A 22,615-nucleotide genomic window follows, 5' to 3' on the forward strand; every position below is an offset into this window, starting at 1 on the left:
GAAAGAGTCGTTTATTTTAGCATCCCTTGTTCTTGATGTAGTAACTGCTCACACGGTAGATACACATTAAAATTTTTTTAAATCAAAGGATAGTGTTCTTGTAATACGTACCTAAAAACCTATAGGCATTTTATGTGAGTTGCCAATTTTTTTTAAAGACCTATTTGGCATCTCAGCCAAATACTCAAATGTTGACTCATTCTTTTTTTCATTGATCTTACTTGAGAGGCTCTGTGTTATTCTCTGTCCTTAACTCAAAATTTGAAGCCCCCAAGTTAAACAAAAATTGTATTACATAAGGAAAGTTTCTTTTTTTTTTCTAAAGAGAGAATTTTGCTATAGGGCACTGCACTTGCTGGAGAGACAGAGACAGAGTCAGAAAGCAAGAAATCATCCCCCCCTCAGGGGGGATGACCACACTGCAGTCCCTTCTCTTCCACTCTTCTCTCACGATTTTGGTCATGCATATATATGCATCCAGCATGTTTTAAGCTACCGGTTCTGGGACTTGAACCATGGTCGACTATGTGAGTGTCCACTGACATAACCATTATGCCATCTACTCCTCTTGGAATCTTGGGCACGCGCACATACACACACCTGGTGTGGTGTGAGCTTTTTTTTTTTTTGAGAGGTTTTTGCTATAGGGCACGTGCACTCGCCATACAGATAGAGACAGACAGAAAGCGAGAAATCACCCCCCAGGGGGGATGGCCACGCTGCAATCCCTTCTCCTCCATTCTCCTCTCGGGATCTTGGGCACGCACACGTGCCTGGCGTGAGTTTTAAGCCACCAGGTCCGGGACACAAACCGTGGTCGACTACATGGGAGTCCAGCAACATAGCCATTATGCTAACTGCTGGTCCCCACCTGGTGTGAGCTTTTAAGCAGCCGGGTGTGAGCTTTTAAGCAGCCGGGTCTGAGATTCCAACCAAGGCCTACTATGTCAGAGTACAGTGTCGTAACCATTCTGCCCTCTGCTGGTCCCCAGGAGAGGGTTGTTTTTTGTTTTTTGTTTTTCTTTGAGAGGTTTTTGCTATAGTGTGAGCTCGCCAGAAAGACAGAGAGACAGAGAGACAGAAAGCGAAAAATCACCCCCGAGGGGTTGGCCACACTGCAATCCCTTCTCCTCCATTCTCTTCTCAGTATTTTGGGCACACATGCACACGTGCCCAGCGTGAGTTTAAGCCACCGGGTCCGGGACTCGAACCGCAGTTGACTAAGTGGGAGTCCAATGACACAGCCATTACTCCAACTGCTGGTCCCGAGATTTTTTTTTTTTTAAGGAAGAAAAGCAACCATAAAATTCAAAGATGCTTGTCATTGAACTGAAAAGTAAGCTAGTTTTTTTTTACTACAGTGATGTAGTAATGATTGTAAAATGAGAGCTGAATATTAGAGAAAGCTACTTAAGAACATTCATTGAGGAGAGGATATGAACGCAAAAAATGGTTTGACATGATCTGGTTAGTTTGGGTTGTGATACATGCAAAATAGTTCACTAACAATTTATAAATCCATCTTTATGTGGAGAAATGGATTGCTTAAAACATGTCCATATACACATTCATAATATATATACATATATGCTATAAAAAGTATGTATACTCCATATGAGGATATAATAATATTGTGTGTGGATTGTTTTCTTTTGAATGCAGATATGAATATCACTGGGCAGATGGAACAAACATAAAGAAGCCTATTAAGTGCTCTGCGCCAAAGTATATTGATTACCTGATGACTTGGGTTCAGGACCAGTTGGATGATGAGACATTGTTTCCATCAAAAATTGGTATAATTATTTTATGTAATTGATATCCTTGATGATTTACGTAATTTTATATGATTCTAGAGCTGTCCTCCCTCTTTTTGCCCTACACAGTTGGAGAATTCTTTTTTTTTTTTTAAGAATTCTTTATTTACTTAATTCTTATTTGTTATTATTATTATTATTTTTATTTATTTATTTTTTTTTGCCCAGAGAGAGAGACAGAGGAAAGTGAGAAAGTAAGCCTCCAGGTCCAGGACTTGAACTGCTTTTGGCTATGTGGGAGTCCAGCACCTTAACCACCACGCCACCTGCCGGCCCTCTTTTTTATTTTTAAGAATTATTTTATTTAACTTTATCCATTTATCTATTTATTTATTTAATCTGACTAGAGAGGAACAGAGTAAGGGGGAGAGAGAGGGAAAGTGAGAAACAAGCCACCAGGTCCGGGACTCATACTGCACTCGGCCATGTGGGAGTCCAGTGTCCTTAACCACCATGCCACCTGCCTGCCCATCGGCTTTGTTATGTATGTGTATGTTATATAGTTCCCTAGAAGTGACACAAAAGTTTGTTATCTTAGTGGTAAAATGAGCAAGCTATCCTATGTGAATTGTTTTTTTTTTACCCTTTTACATAGTGTTTTTAAATGTGTTATTAGCTGAAAGGATAGGTTTATATATATAAATTTCTACTTCAATTGACTTTTAAGATATTATCAATTTTTATTTTTATTTCTTTAAGATTTTCACTATAGGGGACCAGCAGGTGGTGTGGTGGTTAAGACGCTGGACACTCCCACATGGCTGACCACAGTTCGAGTCCTGGACCTGGTGGCTTGCTTTCTCTCATTCTCTTTCTCTGTGTCTCTCTCTGGTCAAATTAAAATAAATGAATGAATAAATAAAATTTTTTTTTAATTATTTTTTAAAAAAATTTTCCCTATAGGGCTCATGCGCTTGCCAGAGAAAGACAGTGAGAGCTAAAGTGAGAAATCACCCCCTCCCAGGTGGAATGGCCAAGTCCCTCTCCCTTGCTTTCTTCTGGGGATTTTTAGGCACACATGCACACATTCCTGGCATGTTTTTCAGTCTACCAGGTCTGGGACTTGAACTGTGTCATTAGCCATGTGGGATCCAGTGCCTTAACCACCAGCCGTATCACCTGCTAGCCTAGATTCTTTTCTTTCTTCTTCTTCTTTTTTTTAAATAAAGGTTGTGTCTATTTAAGTATGGAGCATGATGTTATAAAATACATGTAGTCAAATGTTTATTACATTGAAACAAATGAACATATCTTTCATCTCACACTTATTTTTCCCCTCTGTGGCAAAACCACCTGCAATCTGTTCATTTAGTTGAAATCCTGACTACAGTACCCTATTATTGTACTCCGCCTAGTCCTCAAATTGTACATTTGATCTTTAAACCTATCTAGCCTACGTATCTGTTACTTCTTATCCTTTAAGCTACATCTCCACATTTCTTCCCCCCAACACTGCCCCTTGTAAATGCTATAAATGCTATTTTATTCTCTATCTCTATACATTCGACCCCCCCTTAATTTTTAGGTTCCATATTAATGAGATCACCTATTTTTTGCTTTTCATGAAAGGTTTATTTTGTTTAGCATAATATCCTGTAGGTATGTCCAGGTTGTGGCAAATCTTTTTATTGGCACTCACCCACACATGCCCTTCATGCCCCTGGGTCTGGGACTTAATTTGTGGTTGGCCATGTGGGGATCCAGCGCTTACCCACTACAGCCCCGTATCCTTCCTTTATTTTTTTAACAGAGATTTTTGCTGTACGGCATGTGTGCTCTCTAGAGAGGCAGAGAGACAGAAAGCAAGAAATCACTCCCCAGGATGAATGGCCATGCTGCAGTCCCTTCCTCCATTCTCTTCTGTAGATTTTAGACATGTACTGACACACGCCTGATGTGAGTTTTAAGCCGCCAGGTTCAGGACTCAAACCGCTGTCAGCTACATGGGAGTCCAGCAATGTTACACCATCTGCCGGTCCCCATCTTCTCCTTTTTAAAGGCTGAATAGTATTGTAGTGAATATGCCAGAGTTTTTTATTTTTTAAAAGAATTATTTAATTTATTATTATTATTATTATTTTTAAAATTTGACTAGAGAGAGAGAAGAAAAGTAAGAAAGCAAGCCAGCAGGTCCGAACTTGAACCATGGTTGGACATGTGGGAGTCCAGTGCCTTAACCACCATGCCACCTGCTGGCCCCATGTGCCAGAGTTTCTTAATCTATTCATCTGTTGATGGATACCTAGGTTGTTTCCATATTTCGGTAATTGTGAATAATGCTGCAGTGAACATGGGATTGCAAATATCTTTACCCTGTGGTGATTTTCATTTCCTTATACTCAGAAAGGGGATTGCTGGTCATATGGTAGTTCTATTTCTAGTTCATTTAGGAACCTATATACTATTGCATAATGCTGCACCAGTCTTCCTTCTCACTAACAATGTTTGAAGGCTTCCTTTTCTTCACAGAGATTTTGTATTTTTCTGGTTTTGTGTTTGTTTAATCCTGTGCTATAATTCACAAAACAATGAATCTAGTTGAGCAGTACAAATATAAACCTGGAATAGTAATGAAATACTTTACGTAGGAAAAATTATATAAAATGTATTACAATCATTTTAAACAAAACTGTACACAGTTATTTGTGTTCAGCATTGTTCTTTTGAGACTTGATGTTAAGAAATCTGAGGATCTGGGTACTGGCAGGTGTGTGGTGGTTAAGGTGCTAGACTCCCACACAGCCAACCACTGTTCAAGTACTAGAAGCTTGCTTTCTCACTTTCCCTTTCTCTCTCTCTCGCTGGTCAAATTAAAAATAATGACAAATAAAATTAAATAATTCTTTAAGAAAAAGAAATCTGAGAATCTGAGTGTACGTGTACTTGCACTATCATTTTAGATGTTTGTTTCATCTTAGTCAAGTCATGTTATGTTAGAGGCATAATGGGCTATAATGAAGACTAGTTGTTATTCCTTGGTTCTCGCTCCTTCTTAAAGCTTTAAAGTTTATTCGTATTCATGATATGTTGACAACTTCTGAAAGGCATTAATGGGTCTATAAAGTAGTTCACAATAGCACCTTTTCAGTCTTGTCTTTGTAATTTATGCTGTCAATTTCTGACTAACTCATATGTCCTTTTTTCTATCTCTTGTTAATAGGGTTGTTTGTTTATCTCTTTATTAGGTGTCCCATTTCCGAAGAATTTCATGTCTGTGGCAAAAACTATACTCAAACGCCTTTTTAGGGTTTACGCTCACATTTATCATCAGCATTTTGACCCTGTGATCCAGCTTCAGGAGGAAGCACATCTCAATACATCTTTCAAGCACTTTATTTTTTTCGTCCAGGTAAGTTGGTTTAGGAGACCTTTGGTGCTTGTTAGAGTACTGCATCCATGCCATCAGGCTAGAGTGTACCATATTTCTCTAGTCTACCACGTCTCCTAAGTGTTCCATGATGGTAAGGACTGGCCTTTTGTTACTGAAATTTCATTAATCTCCAAGTTAATGGCATGCAAATCTAAATAAATCTCAGAAATCTTGTTTTGGATTTGTTGCAGTTAGCAGACTGTATAGAAGGGCTGGGTAAAGAACATTAACATTAGTTTTGTAGATCTATAGATAAAATTGGTCTTGAGCCTTTTTGTTTTTCCCCTTTATGAGCCTGGGAAAAGACAGATAGGGAAGAGAAAGAGAGAGTTATTTTTGACGGGGTCTCACTTAGTTGTGATTCTCTGCCTTCCAGTTAGCTAAGATTACAGACATACACCCCTGCACTGGTGTGTTCAAGTTGGCCTGACAATCAAACCCAGGCCTCTCATGCAGCTTCCAGTGTCCCAAGTAGTGACACTACTCATGTGTTTCTCCAGCAAAGTCAGGTCTCTTGAGCATTTAGTACTCCTTCTATTCCTCTTTACCCTCACTTCTTTCTACCTAGACTAGAAATGGGTTTTGAATATCAAATATGTGTGTGTGTGTGTGTGTGTGTGTGTATAGTTTTAAAAACCGCACTCTATAATTTTCTTTTTTTTAGATAAGTTTTTGCTATAGGGCACGTGTACTCGCCAGAAAGACAGAGACAGACAGAGAGACAGAAAGTGAGAAATCACCCCCAAGGGGGGGCTGGCCACACTGCAATCCCTTTTCAATTCTCCTCTTGGGACCTCGGGCATGCATGCACATGCACCCGGCGTGAGTTTAAGCCACTAGGTCTGGGATTCGAACCGGAGTTGACTGTGTAGGAGTCTAGCGATGTAGCCATTATACTATCTGCTGGACCTACACAATAATTTTTAAGTTAGAGATTGTCTATCATGTTTAAGGATAAAAAGTTTGTACTGGGTGTTTCTATTCCAGAGTACTATTAAAAGTATGTTTGAGGTGGCAATATGGCCTCGTGGGCAAGGGAACCAGAACTCACATGGCTGACTGTGGTGTTCGAATCCCAGCCTCAGTGTCTTGAAAAACCCAGTAGGTATGTGTGTGTTTATGTCCAAATCTCAACAAGATGGAGAAAAGGAGGAGAATAGATTGCAGCATGACCCAGTCCCTCCATTGGAGGGTGCTTTCTGTCCTCTCCCACCCCCTGTTTCTCTGGCGAGCATATGTGTACTGTGGCAATTAAAATACATATATATGTATATATATTTGTGTGAATGTGTATATATATATGAATATTTATATAGTATATATTATATAATATATGTTTATATATAATATATATTATATGTAAAGTATACTTTATATATAGCCAGCTGGTGGTGTGGTGGTTAAGGTGGCTGGATTCCACATGACTTGACTGCACATTTTGCTGCAGCTGGACCCACTGGCTTGAAAAACACACCAGGTGCGTGTGCATGCATACCCAAAATCTTGAAAGGAGAGAGAAATGGAGGAGAAGGGATTGTGAGTGATCATTCCCCATGGGGTGGAGAGGTTGCTTTCTCACTTTTCCTGTCTTTGTCTCTCTGGAGTGCATATGGACCCTGTGACATAGTTTAAAAAGTAAATATATTTTAAAAAGTTAAAGAAAAAATATTTTTGTCAGAGTAGGAGTATTAAATATGTTTTATTTAACAACATATACTTAAAGTTTTTTTTTTAAGAATTATTAATTTTATCATTATTACTGTTTTTAAAAATCTGCTATAGGGCACATATGCCCACCAGAGAGGGACTGAAAAAGAGAGAGAAAGAGAAAATGAGAAGGTTCAGGACTCAAACCATGGTCAATCATGTGGGATTATAGCACCTTAATCACCATATCATCTGCTGGCCCCCTTCTGAGTAAAATTCAGTAATCTAGTATATCCATTTGCATTGTCAGCTGAGACCTCACAAATCTTATGGGTCGGTCTGCTATATATGGCTCCTATTGTTTCTCCCCAGTACTCACTATAGGGGTTGGCACATGGTGGATGCTAATAAGAAGTTACATCGGGAGCTGAGAATGCTCACCATGGCAGAAGATCAAAAGTAAAGACAACCTCTGTTATTTAGCTTTATAATTTATAATTTAGGGAAAATCTCTTTAGAAGTGAACTTCAGAATGACCGGGGTGGAACTTTTTAAAAATTTTATTTATCATCACTATTATTATTTTAATTTGCTGTAGGACATGTGCTCATACCAGAGACAGAGAAAGAGAGAGGGAAAATGAGAAAGGAAGTCATCAGGTCTGAGACTCCAACTGCTGTTGGCCACGTGGGAGTCCACCATGCCACCGCTGGCCCTGTGGTGGAACTTCTAAAGAAGTGTAAATTCAAGCTTTCTCATTTATCCTCTTTTTAAGATTTTACTGGGACCAGCAGTTAGCATAAAGGCTATGTTGCTGGACTCCCACATAGTTGACCGCAGTTCGCGTCCCGGACCCGGTGGCTTAAAACTCACGCTGGGCACGTGTGCGTGCGTGCCCAAGATCCCGAGAGGAAAATGGAGGAGAAGGGATTGTGGCGTGGCCATCCCCCCTGGGGGTGATTTCTCGTTTTCTGTCTCTCTGTCTCTCTCTGTCTGTCTGGTGAGCGCAAGCACTCTATAGCGAAAAAGCCTCTCAAAAAAAAAAAAAAGATTTTATTTACCATTCATGGACTTTACCTTATGCATTCTGTTCTCGTACCACTGTCTTATGATTGCCTGCTGATCCATTAGTTTATGACCAGGCTTTTACACTTCATATAATGCTCAAGTTTGCCTGAGATGCTAAATATTTCAGTTCTTATTTGGTGGACTATATGTGCCCAGGTTATTCTTTTCAACAAGAAGCGTCAACTCCCATTTATTGCTACTTTGTGCCAGGCGTCATGTGAAATGGTTAAGATCCAGTGTCACATTTAGTCCCTGTAATATTTTTTTTAAAGAGAGATTTTTGCTGTAAGGCATATAAACTTGCCAGAGAGACAGAGACAGAGAGACAGAAAGTGAGAAATCACCCCCCCAGAGGGGATGACCACACCGCAGTCCCTTCTTTCTCCTCTCAGAATTTTGGGCACACGTGCACACGCACCCAGTATAAACTGCTGGGTCTGGGACTGAGACTCAAACCACAGTCAATGACTGCGTGGGAGTCCAGCTATGTAACCATCGTGCTATCTGCTGGTTCTAAGTCCCCATGACAAGTTTATGAGGCAGAAAGATTTGTTCTCTTATTACAGATGTAAAAATAAAATATCAGGGTGGCTAAGTGATTTGCCTAAGACACAGAGATAGTGAATACACAAGAAAAATGAAATCTGCTCTTACTTCAAAAGCTAATTTCCAACAAATGTTAGTGGTAATCTGTTTTGGAATGAATGAGATACAAATGTTTTTGTTGTTTCTTCTTCCTTTCATCACACATAGGAATTCAACCTTATTGACAGAAGAGAACTTGCACCACTCCAAGAACTGATTGAAAAACTCACCTCAAAGGACAGATAAAAAGATGTGGTGCTGTACAAGTTCTTTAAATTAAGCTGTGCGGGAGAGTATTTGGGGTTTTGTTGTATTTTATTTTTATCTGGATTGTTTTGTCTTGGGTTTGGCGGGCTTATTTGTTTTTCTTTTTCTTTGAAAACAATCTATTTCTAGAGGAAGCTAAGACAATTCTTTATACATTTGATAGGAGTAGATTTTTGTCTTAGTGGCATACAGTATTTCTTTGTTCTGACTTGGTTTTGGTTATTTAGGAATTTCTCATAATATTGTGTGCTGAAAGAAAATGCTTATTGATTGAACTGCTGATAGATGGGGGTTCTGTGTTGTGTAAATTGTGGCCCATTTTTGAAATCCCAAAAGACTTATGTTTTTAAGTGCCTTGGCAGGCTCACTTCTGAGGTGCAAAGCACATAGAACTGAACAGGGCTCAAAACAATATTAGGATTACTACCCAGGGCACTTACTGGTGCATGTTGTAAAAAGCCATAGTTTACCTAAATTGATGATCTCCAGCTTTTACTACATTGAAGAAACATGATTTGTAAAGGTGTGCATGTAGAACATAAAAATTAATATTTCTTCATTATTTTTTATATTGACAGTAATATATTCTGTTCAACAAAGCATAAAGTTCTACAAGCAGGTCTTTTTCCATCTCTTGATATCTGTGATATTGAAACTTGGATGCTAAAATGTCATGCCTGTTACATTTTGGCTTCTTTCTACATGTAAACTGCACTGTAGATGTAATTCAGGTTACATATAGAATTGCCATCCTCAGAGGTGATGCTGAACTGTGAGGTTTCTTAGCAATTGCCAAAATGAGCCATAAGTCTGTAGAATCCCCTCCTACTTTGAAGAGGAGGGGAATAGACGTAGGTGTTTGGTTGGAGGGATTAGTAGGTATAGGAGTTGGGGATGGGATTCAGTATGGGGAGTCATGTTTTAGAAAGTCCTGTCTTAAAACCTTTGAATAGAATGGTGTGAAAGTTTTAATCAATGACATATAAACAAAGTCTTAGAGACTTCCTCTTAGGAATCAACTTCCATGAGAAGTTAAAAATAAATTATTAATTTTAGGTACAGACATTATTACAGACATGGAATTTAAGGACTGTTTAGGGGAAATTGACCACTTTTTAGCATTTCCATTCAGTGAATGGATTTGGTGTTCGCCTATCATTTTAAAATGATACAGTAACTTCTTTGCTTATTATAGGTCCAGTTTGAAGTGTTGTGACTTCTGATTTTTCCACTGGGAAAGGAAATCTTTTTCTTTGCAGTGATAATAAACAATGAATAATCTGAATCAGTAGTTATTAACTTTTACATTTTATTTGCTATGACTTTTTAGTGAATTATTACCATAAATAACAAGTTCAGTTTAGACTGAAGATTTTTTTTTTTCACTTCAGTTTAACGTTGAGAAATATTTTCAGGCTTGCAGTTTCAGTTTTTGTTATTTCTGGTACATCTGCTTCCTTCAGTTACAAACTTTTCCTTGTAGAATAGAAATGCTGGCTCTGAAATTATGTACATTAAAAACAGTAAGAAAAGAATCTAAAATGAAATCAGTTTGTTTTTGCTATTCACAAGCAGTGAGTGATACATTATAATGCTGTTACAATTATGATCACTAGAAACTGCCCTTTCTTCATCTCTTTTTCCATCAATTACTCATCAAATACCATAAAAAAAGTAACAGGAGAGCCTGGTGGAGGCATATATATTGGACACTTGCTGGCAATGCTTTTTAATAAACTGCAGTGACCACGAGCCAGCTGATTTCCTTAAAACAAATCTTTTTTATCCAAATAGATCGTATCAACCTCTTTGAGTTGACTCAGAAATAAAATATGTCAAGTGGTTTTGAGTTGGAAAGTGAAGCACACGGTTATTCAGATAGTCTTCCTTACTGCATTTGACTTCATATCAACCGAGTAACAAAGAGGTTGCAGTAGCCAAGTACAGAGAGAGTAGTGTAAAAAAAAAAAAAAGTATACCTCCTATTTTAAGCCTTATATAGTAGTACATTATAAAAGTGGAAATTTTTCTCTATAAATTAATGTTCAGTAGTAGGATCTACTTTCCCACTGTGCGAAGATAGGAGATTGTTTTCACTGTGCCAGAATTTCAGGTGCCTGCTTTTGAGTATTCCTTTATACCCAGTTATTGGCAAGCAAGGAAATAGATGGGTGTGGATACATGGTAACAAAGTGCAGCAATTCCCCAGGGACAAAAGGCTGGCCTTGTACATAGTGCTACATGGCTGTAAGCAAGGAAACGCTCACCAGAGCATATGAGAAAAATCATTGTTAATGAAGAGTTGCTTTGGTTTGATTAGTTCTCAGGAGAGTTAGTAAGATGCCCTTTATAAAATACAGATCAAAGCTTGGTTTTGCAGTGTGGCTTGTATATAGATGTCTACTGGGTTCTTTTCAGATCTCTTTTATAAGTAACCAAGATAATTATCTCTCCCTCTTTACCCTTTGTACTTAGATCTAAAGCAGAAGTTGATTCCTTGTTCTTTGATAAAAGCATTCATAAAATATAAAGTAGCAAATTTATGTAACAGAAATTTTAATTGTTAGTAGATGGTGCTACTAGCTTCCATTTGTGGACTTGATTTTTCCCTTTCCCATAAACACCGTGGTATTAGACTAATTTAAACATAAGTATGTGTTAGCTGGTGGAGGCTTTTACCTTGAATTGAAAGATTTCCGATTGCTGTCTCTTTCTACTTTTCAAACTCTGTTTGTCATTTGTAAATGGTCAGCATAAAATATATCACAGGTAGAGGACTCAGTGCATCGCATCTCTCAGATTGAGTTACCGCCCGGTGTGTCAGGAAGGATAAAGCACTACAATCGCTTATCAGGAAATAGAGTTAATGTGGACATTTTTATTTTAGATATATAATCACCAAGCTCCATTTTATGTATTACCATTTTCCTTGCTTATGGGAAAATAGCAAAATGACAGATTTCTTTTATACTTTTGTCTACACCCTCTCTAAGAGAGGTTTTGATAACCACTGAAATGGTAGAATATGTGAGATACAAATATTAAGTTGTAGAACTTTCTTTTAAAATGAGTACGCCATACCTTACCATCCAAATGCAAGTTGATCCCTTGGGAATCACTACTTATTCCAGCTATGCTGCGAAAGTATGCTGTTTTGGAAACTTTTAGAGATGTCATGAGAATCTGTTTGTGACTATGCAAGAAAATCAGTTTCACCATTTTAGTTGCACCAAGAACTTTTTTGAAACTCAATGTGATCTGTCTTAATCACCAAACCAACTTGGCTGTTCTTTTAGAACTAAAACCATTAGGAAAATCAAGAACAATGGGTCGTAGGCTCTGAATTTGCAGAAGTGAATGATTTATGCATTGGTCACACCAATGGATGAAGAAATAGTATTCTGTTACCACTATCTTGAAGTGGGTAGTATCATTTGGATATGTAGGTTTTACTTTTTTTAAAAATTCAGTTATATTATCTTACAGCTAAATACAATAATAATTTTTTAAAAGCAAGGCTTTTTTTTTTAGCATATGCTTTTTAAATTTTTGTTCTTTTTCCTGAAAACTTTTGAATTCTATCTTGACTATTGTAGGATAGTTTTGATTGAATAGGTAGTATGAAAAATGGGCCTAGGAACCAGCAGTTAGCGTAATGGCTATGTCGCTGGACTCCCACGTAGTTGACCACAGTTCGCGTCCCGGACCCGGTGGCTTAAAACTCACGCCGGGCACGTGTGCGTGTGTGCCCAAGATCCCGAGAGGAGAATGGAGGAGAAGGGATTGCAGCATAACCATCCCCCCTGGGGGATGATTTCTCGCTTTCTGTCTCTCTGTCTCTCTCTGTCTGTCTGGCGAGCGCACGCACCCTATAGCGTAAACCTCTCAAAAAAAAAAAAAAAAATGGGCCTAATATTTATGATAGAAATAATTGAAAGAAACAACAGTCTTTATCTCTATCCTTTTTTTTCCTCAAATGAACAATTTGACTTCAAAGATGAAGTTGTCATACAAAGAAATTGGAGTAAGTTTTATGTAATAATTATGCTGTTTTAAGCCTCCATGTCACACGATACTTAGATGTATACAACCATTTCATATATAACTTTAAATTCTGAATGTCATTTGAAAAGATGTGGGGCCAAAAGTGTATTTGTAATTTGAAAATGTGTCTCATACCAATGAGGAAACTTCACATTTTGAAACTTATCTGGAAGATTAAAGAATATACCCGTTCTTGGAAACGCCAATCTATCCTTTAAGTATTACTTCCAAAATAATTTGAATATCATTTTTGTCATATGTTAAGATTTACCATCGGAATCACTGTCTTTCAGCTCTCAACCTACTCTCAAGAGTTAATAGAGAAATTTTATTTGAGATACAACAAAAATTCTAACTCCTGATCATTTGAATTTTTAAAGGCTTTCTTAACCACAGAGGATAATTCATTCTGACGATATGAAATTGAGCTCTGTATCTGCCACCTATTGCTGAACTGATTCACAAAAAAAAAAAAGAAAATTCATATTAAAATAGTGGATACTTTTAGTTGTGCAAGTTAAGTTTGATTTTCTGATATAGTACTGTACAATAGAAAACTTTGGACTACAGTTATCAAAGATAACCTGTGTGCTCACATGCACAAATGCACACATGCATGCATGCACACACACAAGTTGAAAACAAAGCAGTTTGGTTGATTTTGAAGGTCTTCATTGTTAATAATTGTGAAGTACTTACTGTTAATATGTGCATTTCAGTTTGTTTTGGTTGATAGTTTTCTTTAAATTATGTCACTGAATCTGAAATTAGTATTGATATAAAAATTTAAATTTTATTAGTATTTAATTTCTTTCATATATTATTAATTTTAAATTCTTGTAAGTGGGTATTTCTTACCATTTTGCACAAGTTTTCATTTTTATTTTGTTTCTGCAATACATAGTTGTGCAGGTGCAAAATAGCTTAGTGCATTTTTGTTTTAAGAACATTTTTCTCCTTAAATTGTTCTGCAAAAATGACTATTTTTAGGAAAAATCGTTTTTTACAGCCACTAAATTGTCTTTGTTATTTTTGTACTTGCATAAGCAGGGTGGTGAGGGCACTTATCTTGTAGGGAACACTACTCAAACTTTCCTTGTACCTTTCTCTTAAGTTATTATTTAAAATTCCAGTAGGAACAGTATCGGGAAATCTAGGCTGGGAGAGAATGTAGTAAAAAAGAGAACACTTAAAGTCTGAATAGAAATCATTTGTAAAGAAAAAAAGCAGAGGACTACTGCCAGTGCCAAGTCATGGAAGCGCAAGGACACATCCACACTGTGCACATGTTGAAGATAATGCGTGAAGACCAGGGTCCTGCTCTTATGGAAACAGAAACTTCCTCTCTCTATTGAAGTAGCTGGAAAGGGGGAAATGCTCTAAAATATGAAGTGCAACACGGGCACTATATTATCAGCCGTGCCAAGATTACACCATTGTACTTGTTACCGATCAAAGTTTAATGACTTCATTTTCATTTTAAAAGAGGATACTGAATGTCAAAATCTGTAATATGATTTATTTGAAAGATGTAAATAATGTATACAGATTTGTATGTGATGGGATGGGAAATATTTAAATTCTAGGTTTTTTTTTTTTTAAGGAAGATATTGAATGTTTATAAGAAAAAAATAATAAATAGTTATGTTTGCCCATGAATCCTGACTTTGCATTACTGTTCATTTTTGTTCTAGGTATTCCCATACGGAACACATTGCAAGGGAAATATTGATGATATAGGGACATATTAAACATTTAAAATTTGTTAGGCATTATTTTCTGGAATATTAATTTTAACTCTAGAAATTAGTATCGGTGTCTTATAATATATTAGAAAACTAAAGCTCAAAAATTATATTGGTCGGGATCAGCAGTTGGTATAATGGCTATGTCGCTGGACTCCCATGTACTCAACTGTGGTTCGAGTCCCAGACCCAGTGGCTTAAACTCATGCGGGGTGCGTGTGCGTGTGTGCCCAAGATCCTGAGAGGAGAATGGAGGAGAAGGGACTGTGGCATGGCCATCTCCCCTGGGGGGTGATTTCTCGCTTTCTGTCTCTCTGGCGAGCACACATGCCCTATAGCAAAAACCTCTAAAAAAAATTGTATTGGCAGGCATACTGTATGTCTCCATGTCATATATACCGGCTGTCTGCACTCTTATGGTAGAGATTGAAAGATTGAAGAACATAAAAGCAGTGAAAATAGTTATGGACACTGGAGACAGTGTGGAAAGAGGGTGGGAGAAGGCAAGCGTATAGGGAAGGAAATCAGGGAGAACAAATAGAGAGGCAAGACATTTGTAGGACACAGAAATGTCTTACTACCTGTTAATAACATGTATAGTATTCTGAAATGGACTTGTCTGAGATATATTTCATGTTGGGTAAATTCTCTTTACAGGCCAAATGAGGTATAACAATTGAATGTTAAAAAACATAATATTTCAGGGAACCAGCAGTTAGCATAATGGCTATGTCGCTGGACTCCCACGTAGTCGACCGCGGTTCGCGTCTCGGACCCGGTGGCTTAAATCTCACGCCGGGCGCGTGTGCGTGCGTGCCCAAGATCCCGAGAGGAGAATGGAGGAGAAGGGATTGCGGTGTGACCATCCCCCCTGGGGGGTGATTTCTCGCTTTCTGTCTCTATGTCTCTGTCTGGCGAGCGCACGCGCCCTATAGCGAAAACCTCTCCAAACAAAAAACAAAAAACAAAAACAAAAACAAAACAAAACAAAAACATAATATTTCATATATGTATATGCACACACACATACCTGCTGAGGCTCTATGGGAACGAGCAGTTTGATCTGTTTGAAGTGAATTTACCAGGACTTAATTTCACAAGTGGAAACAGCTTACACATTTTGAGACATCAAGCAAGTGGATATAGTAGCTACTGCCAAGAGTTTCCTGTACTGTTTAGTCAGAATCCAATGACAATGTCTTGAAAGAATCACTGCCAAGGCCTTCATGGTTAAATGTAATTTCTTAATCCACAGTCCCAGTCTCAGGCCCCCCTGTTAGAGAGAGGATACATCAGTGGTAAAGTTAAGGGTATTCTCATTAAATCCTCTATTTATGTTTTGTCAACACCCCGAAGAATCTGATGACCTGGTCTAAACTTGAAAATAAAATTTTTATAATTAAAAAAAAATTATATTGGGTCGTTGGAAAAATGACAAGAAAGCAAGCTGCCAGATCTGGGACTCAAACCATGGTCAGCCATGTGGGAATCCAGTGCCTTTAACTACCATGCCACCTGCTGTCCCCTTCATACCCAAATTCTAAAAGGAAATTTGTATTTTATTCTCAGAATATCATTATTTAGAGGTATTTGTGTTAGTAATATCTGTTTAGGTCTTCAAGTTGAGGGTACAAGGGGAGTCTTCAAAAAGTTCACATAAAATGCATGTTATGAGCATATTATGTATAGATTTTTTTTTTCTCCACTAAAATAGACCCATACTTTAGTTCTATTTTCCATGAACTTTTTCAAGTCCTCTCACATCGGGATGTCCACAGTTGCCCAAAATCACTAATGGTATTTTGAGGAAAAGACTAAAAGTCCAAATGGTAGTCTATGCTTATATGTTCTATATCCGCATGCTTTAAATACATCCTGTTTTTCTGCAAAGACAGCATTTACAGAGCATCTACTGTATGTAAAGAAATGTAAATTTATTCATACTACAAGATTACATCTTGATAATGAGGTTCATTTAACCCTATTGTACCAAATGTAAATTACTAATTCTTTTTTTTTTTTTTCTAATTTCTTTTTTTTTTTGAGAGGTTTTTTACTATAGGGCGTGTGCGCTCGCCAGAAAGACAGAGAGAGACAGAAAGCGAGAAATCACCCCCCAGAGGGGATGTCCACGCTGCAATCCCTTCTCCTCCATTCTCCTCTCGGGATCTTGGGCACGCACGCACACGCGCCTGGCGTGAGTTTTAAGCCACCGGGTCCGGGACACGAACCGTGGTCGACTACGTGGGAGCCCAGCGACATAGCCATTACGCTAACTGCTGCGTTCCCCTAATTCTTTATATAACGTCTGGAATGATGCATTTTGGCCACATAAAGTTTCTTTCTCTTTTTTAAGAATTATTTTTTATTTAACTTCCTTCCTTCCTTTTTCCCTCCCTTTCTTCCTTTTTTCTTTCTTCCTTTCTTCCTTTTCTTTTTCTTCCTTCCTTCCTTTCTTTTATTATCTTTTTTCCTTTCTTTCCTTCTTTCTTCCTTCCTCCCCTTTCCTTTCTTCCTTCCTTTTTTCCTTCTTTCTTTTCTTCCTTCCTTTCTTCATTCCTCATTCCTTTCCTTCCTTCCTTTTTTTTCCTTTTCATTTTTCTTTTCTTTCTTTTCTTTCTTTGTATTTCTTTCTCCTTCCTTCCTTGTTTCTTTTCTTTTCTTTCTTTCTGTCTTTCCTTTCCTTCCTCTCCTCCCTTCCCCTCCCCTCCCCAAGAGAAAGAGAGAGAGAGAGAGAGAGAGAGAGAAAAGGAAAGCGAGAAAGCAAGCTGCCAGGTTGCCAGGTCTAGGACTTGAACCGCGATTGGCCATGTGAGATCACAGAGCCACAGTGGCTGGCCACTTGCAAGGGACAGTACTGTGGGACTTGCTGTTATTGTTCACCCAGTAGCCTCTCCACACCAGGGACAACGGAGAACTTGGCTAAGATGGCCCCTTGGATGGTGGTGGCCACTTCCATAGAGCACTTCACGCCCAAACCACCGTGGCCATTGTAGTCTCCAGTGGTGACAAATGCCCTGAACCTGGTCCACTGGCCAGCGTGAGTCCACAGGTATAATATTCAAAACTTATCCTTGAGAGATGCCCTCAGAAAAAGGAATTGGGTTATTGACTCCCTAGTGGGTGGGGAGAACAGAGTTCATTCAGGGACTTGATCTTCATATCTGACCAGGTAGGTGTCCCAACTGGTTGATCGGGATCCACTCCTTGTCCTCAGCCTTGCCTATCATGAGCTCCGTGGCTTCCTGGTTGGATCGGGCTAGGGGCCAGTGCTGAAGTCTCTGCAGAAGCTGCCATTGACTCTCATCCCAGAGTCCCCGGACTTCTGGGCCCTCTCGCCACACTGGCACCATCTACTATTTGATATTTTCTTGGAGAAGAAGCTGACTTCGTTTTTTTTTAAGTTCTTGCCTTCAGACAAAGATTGTAACATCCTTCACCAGTTTGCACCACAACTAAGGACAGACAATAAGGCAGACTACTCAGGCAGAAGTCACATCAAGAGATAGTAAAACAATGCAAGGATCAACAGATGTCCTGTTCTAGGGTCCCCCAATTTCCCCAACCTTTTCTTAAGTCCCAATAAAAACTCCTTGCCTCCATGCTTCAGAGCTGATCCAACTCTTAGCATCCACACCCTTTACTCCCTTAGAAATGGAATAAACCTTTTTTTCTCTGCTTTTCTACATTTGTGAATTCTTTCACAGCCCATGACAAAGACCACCCTACGTATACCAGGATTTTTACCAGAGGAAAAAAAATTCCCAAATTGAAAGAGTAGTAAAATTTCTGACAAGGGTTAAGATGGTAGCACATACTTTACTGGTTAAGTGCTTAGTACTCTATCTCCTATCTTCTGTTCCCAAATTGGAAAGCCTCAGAAAACTGAAAGTGTTTTTTGAATTCAGTACAAACTTGACCTCTTTAACCCCTTAATGTGAAAATTCTTTGTTTCACTGCAAAATACTTGTGTGTTTAACACTTTTACAGGGAGATGGGAATTTTTTTTTTAATATACAATACAGGTTGAGCATCCTTGATCCCCAAATCTGAAATGCTCCAAAACCAAGAACTTTTTGATCACCAACAATGTGAAAACTCCACACCTGACCTTATGACAGTGATAGTCAAAATGCTGCAATACAGAAATATAAGAATTCCCTAAAGGTTGTGTGTGTAAGGCATATATGAAACATAAGTGAATTTCATGCTTAGCCTTGAGTACCATCCTCAAGATATCTCATGTCCAAAAAAAAAAAAAAAAGTCTGAAATCTGAAAGACTTCTAGTCCCAAGCATTTTGGATAAAGGATGTTTAACCTGTATATGCATTATATTTTTTATTTTTATTTTTGGAGGGGAGAGATTTTGCTATAGGTCATGTGCACTCACTGAAGAACAGGGAGAGAAAGTGAGAAATCACTCCCCAGGGGAGATGGCCATGCCACAATCCTGGTCTGCTGGCTCTCAGGAAAACCTCCACTCTTCTCGAGATTTTCGGCACAAATGCACATGCACCCAGCATCATTTGCAAGCCACCAGGTCTGGCACTCGAACTGTGGTAAGCCATGTGGGAGTCCAGCACCCTAACCCCCATGCTACCTGCTGGCCCCTTATGCATTGTATTTTTCTAAAGAAAATTTCTTTCCTAAAACCTTTCCTGGGGCTGGCAGGTAGCGTGGTGGTTAAGGATGTTAGACTCCCACATGGCTGACCGTGGTTTGAGTACCAGACTTGGCGACTTGCTTTTTCACATTTTCCCCGTCTCTCTCTTGCTTGCTTGCTCTGTCCCTCTCTGGTCAAATAAAAGTAAATAAATAAAGTTAAATAAAATAATTCTTTAAAAAAAAATTTAAAAAGACCTTTCCTAAAATTTTTTATTTCTGGTCATCTCGCTGACGGCTTTTTCAGATAAGGAGTTGTGTGGCAATCTCAGGAAAGTGTTTTAAAAAATGCTTTCTTGGGAACCAGCAGTTAGCGTAATGGCTATGTCGCTGGACTCCCACGTAGTCTACCACGGTTCGCGTCCCGGGCCCGGTGGCTTAAAACTCACACCAGGCACGTGTGCGTGCGTGCCCAAGATCCCGAGAGGAGAATGGAGGAGAAGGGACTGCGGCGTGACCATCCCCTCTGGGGGGTGATTTCTCGCTTTCTGTCTGTCTGTGTCTGTCTGGCAAGCGCACGCGCCCTATAGCGAAAACCTCTCCAAAAAAAAAAAAAAAAAAAGGGCTTTTTTTTGGGACCAGCAGTTAGCCTAATGGCTATGTCGTTGTACTCCCACACAGTAGACCGCAGTTCGAGTCCTGGACCCGGTGGCTGAAACTCACACCGGGTGCGTGTGTGCCCAAGATCCCGAGAGGAGAATGGAGAAGGGATTGTTGCGTGGCCATCCCCCCTGGGGGGTGATTTCTCGCTTTCTGTCTCTCTGTCTGTCTCTGTCTGTCTGGCGAACACACGTACCCTATAGGAAAAACCTTTCCAAAAAAATAAATGCTTTCTTCTGATCTCTTCCTATGTTACCTACAGGTTATGTTGGACATAGAGCTTGGTTCCCCACTTCATTTGTATTTTTGAAATACTGTACACTCCTAAAAAAAAATAAATTGGCAGAGGGTGTTGGGTGTGCCAGAGGTGGAGAGAAAGCAGCACTCTCCAGTGAGGTGTGGTCACGCCACAGTCCTCCATTTCTCTATCCTGCTGGGATTTGGGCATGCTGCACAAGTGCTCATTGTGCCCTTTAAGTCACCAGAGCTGGGCTTCTAACCACAGTGGACCATGTCAGCTCTGGCTTCCTTAACCATTAGGCAACAGCTGGCCCTCTAGTGCTTAAACTTTTGATCACTGTACTTCTTCGTGGATCTTTTTCTTGGAAACCACAATTGGGGATTTCTACTCCTCAACCCAGAGTTTCTTTATAAGATGCTCATGGGACTTCAATTCCTCCTTCCTCCTCTTGAAGGTCTCCGTGGCTCCCCTTGACCTCTCTAGGTAGCCACCAAAACCCACCATCTCATGGGCTCCCCATCCCGTGCACTTGGTATGGAATGTGACACCTAGTAGCTTCCCTACCACCTTCCCCAAATCTTCTTTGCCATTCTTGATGACAACTGTTCGGGTCTTTTCCATTCCAAGAATCTTGCTGCTAATAATAACTTATATACAGAAAGCAATAGCATAACTAATATGGGGAAAGTACAATGATTCTTGATGTTTCACTCTGGAGTTCCCCATGGAATTGCACTTATTTCTGATTCTGGAGTCATCAATTCTCCCTATTCTGGCTCCTCCTTTAGATACATTTACATCAGGTAATACTCATTAGGTAAAAGAACAGCAGAACTTTGAGTTTCTGAAGACAATTTTAACTGGATAATTTCCAGACTGGGTAATAGCTGATTTACTAGGTCTTTATCTTGACTAAAATGAACATCTTTGGACCTTTCTATATGGTATTTGTCCCCAGCTATGAGTCTTCTAGCAGAGTACACCCATATAAGTAGACATTCAAAAATTCAACGTGTTTTGACTTCTGTCTGGTGTTGGGCATGTAGAGTTAATCTCATGCTGAGTAGAAACCTATGCAGTTTGCTTGTTTTCTCGCTTTCCCTCTCTGGTCAAATTAAAATAAAAAAATAATGAATAAAGTTAATGAATTTTTTTTAAGGGGGCCAGTAGGTGGTGTGGTTAAGAGCACTGGACTCCCACACGGTCAACCATGGTTCAAGTCCTGGACCAGGTAGCTTGCTTTCTCACTTTCTCTCTCTCTCACTCCCTCTGGTCAAAGTTAAATAAATAAATAAATGGATAAATAAAGTTAAATAAAAGAATAATAAAAAACCTACGCAGTGTGCTAACTTCTACACAGCATACACAGGTGTTCACATCAAATGTCTGGGGGTATGAGAGCTTAGAAAAGGCTTCCTGTGGGTAGCCATAACCTAAATTTCTATGCCAGTTCCACTTACTTGACCTTGGAACAAGTAACCTCTCAATGTTGTTTTCTCACTGGTAAATTGGGCTATTGATGGCATCTCCAACACTGGATTGCTAGTTAATTCATGATTAGTGTTTGGAACAGTACCTGGCCCAGAGTAGGAGGGCAGTATATTTCTTGAGGTCAGCACTTTTTCTTTCTTCCTCCTCATAGAGACCAGGAGATAATCCATTTTTCCTTTTTCTAAAGAATAATTCGATTTAACTTTTTATTTATTTTAATTTGACCAGAGAGGGAGGGAGGAAGAGAGAAAGTGAGGAAAAAAGGCAAGCCACCAGGTAACCGTGGTGGGCCATGGGAGTCCAGCGTCCTTAACCACCAAGCCACCTGCTGCCCTCCCCCCCTTTTTTTAAGATTATTTCTCCCTTGGGAACCAGCAGTTAGCGTAATGGCTATGTCGTTGGATTCCCACGTAGTCGACTGCGGTTTCCGTCCCGGACCTGGTGGCTTAGAACTCACGCCAGGCGCGTGTGCGTGCGTGCCCAAGATCCCGAGAGGAGAATGGAAGAGAAGGGATTGCGGCGTGACCATCCCCCCCGGGGGTGATTTCTCGCTTTCTGTCTCTATGTCTCTCTCTGTCTGTCTGGCGAGCTCACGCGCCCTATAGCTAAAACCTCTCAAAAAAAATAGTATTTTTCCCATGAGCAAGAGACACACAGAGAAAGAGAACCCAAAACAGGTGTCCATTCAGCCATCCACCCATCAGCGCCGGCCAGCATACCCTGGCATACTCATGTGGCTCGGAGGGGTCCAAACTGGAAAGTGGCATGCAGGCCAGCCTCCCCAAGCGTCCTTCTCCTGCTGTGTCACTAGTTTGATTTTCCTAAGACCTGGACCTGTAACAGCTCCGCTCCCTGATGAGATCAGCTTGTGTCTAAACAAGTCTGTCCGGGCGCTTCTGTTCTTCTTCACCACCCCCAGTTCCAGAAGCGAATTCTCCAAAGCCCAGCCCAACCCAGGCCACTCCACTCCCCTTGACAAGGCAGGTGACACCCGCCCGCGCCCTCCGGCCTCTGACCTCCGGCCCCTGAGCCCTGTCCCCGCCCACCCTGGACTCTGCCCCCCCCCCTCCGCCCCGC

At 39.7% G+C, this 22,615-nt stretch overlaps 1 protein-coding gene across 1 annotated transcript in view; it reads left to right on the plus strand.

Annotated features, from left to right (window-relative positions):
• Nucleotides 1-11,079, plus strand: part of MOB1B (MOB kinase activator 1B) — a 64,511-nt gene extending 53,432 nt beyond the window's left edge. The window contains exons 4-6 of the mRNA XM_027769749.1: nucleotides 1,663-1,796; nucleotides 5,003-5,166; nucleotides 8,656-11,079. Coding sequence (XP_027625550.1) covers nucleotides 1,663-1,796; nucleotides 5,003-5,166; nucleotides 8,656-8,733 — 376 coding nt within the window. The 3' untranslated portion in view covers nucleotides 8,734-11,079. The remainder of the gene's footprint in view (nucleotides 1-1,662; nucleotides 1,797-5,002; nucleotides 5,167-8,655) is intronic.
• Nucleotides 11,080-22,615: the final 11,536 nt, after the last annotated feature.

Source organism: Tupaia chinensis, unplaced genomic scaffold, assembly GCF_000334495.1.
Source record: "Tupaia chinensis unplaced genomic scaffold, TupChi_1.0 Scaffold000086_1, whole genome shotgun sequence".
Classification (NCBI taxonomy): domain Eukaryota; kingdom Metazoa; phylum Chordata; class Mammalia; order Scandentia; family Tupaiidae; genus Tupaia; species Tupaia belangeri.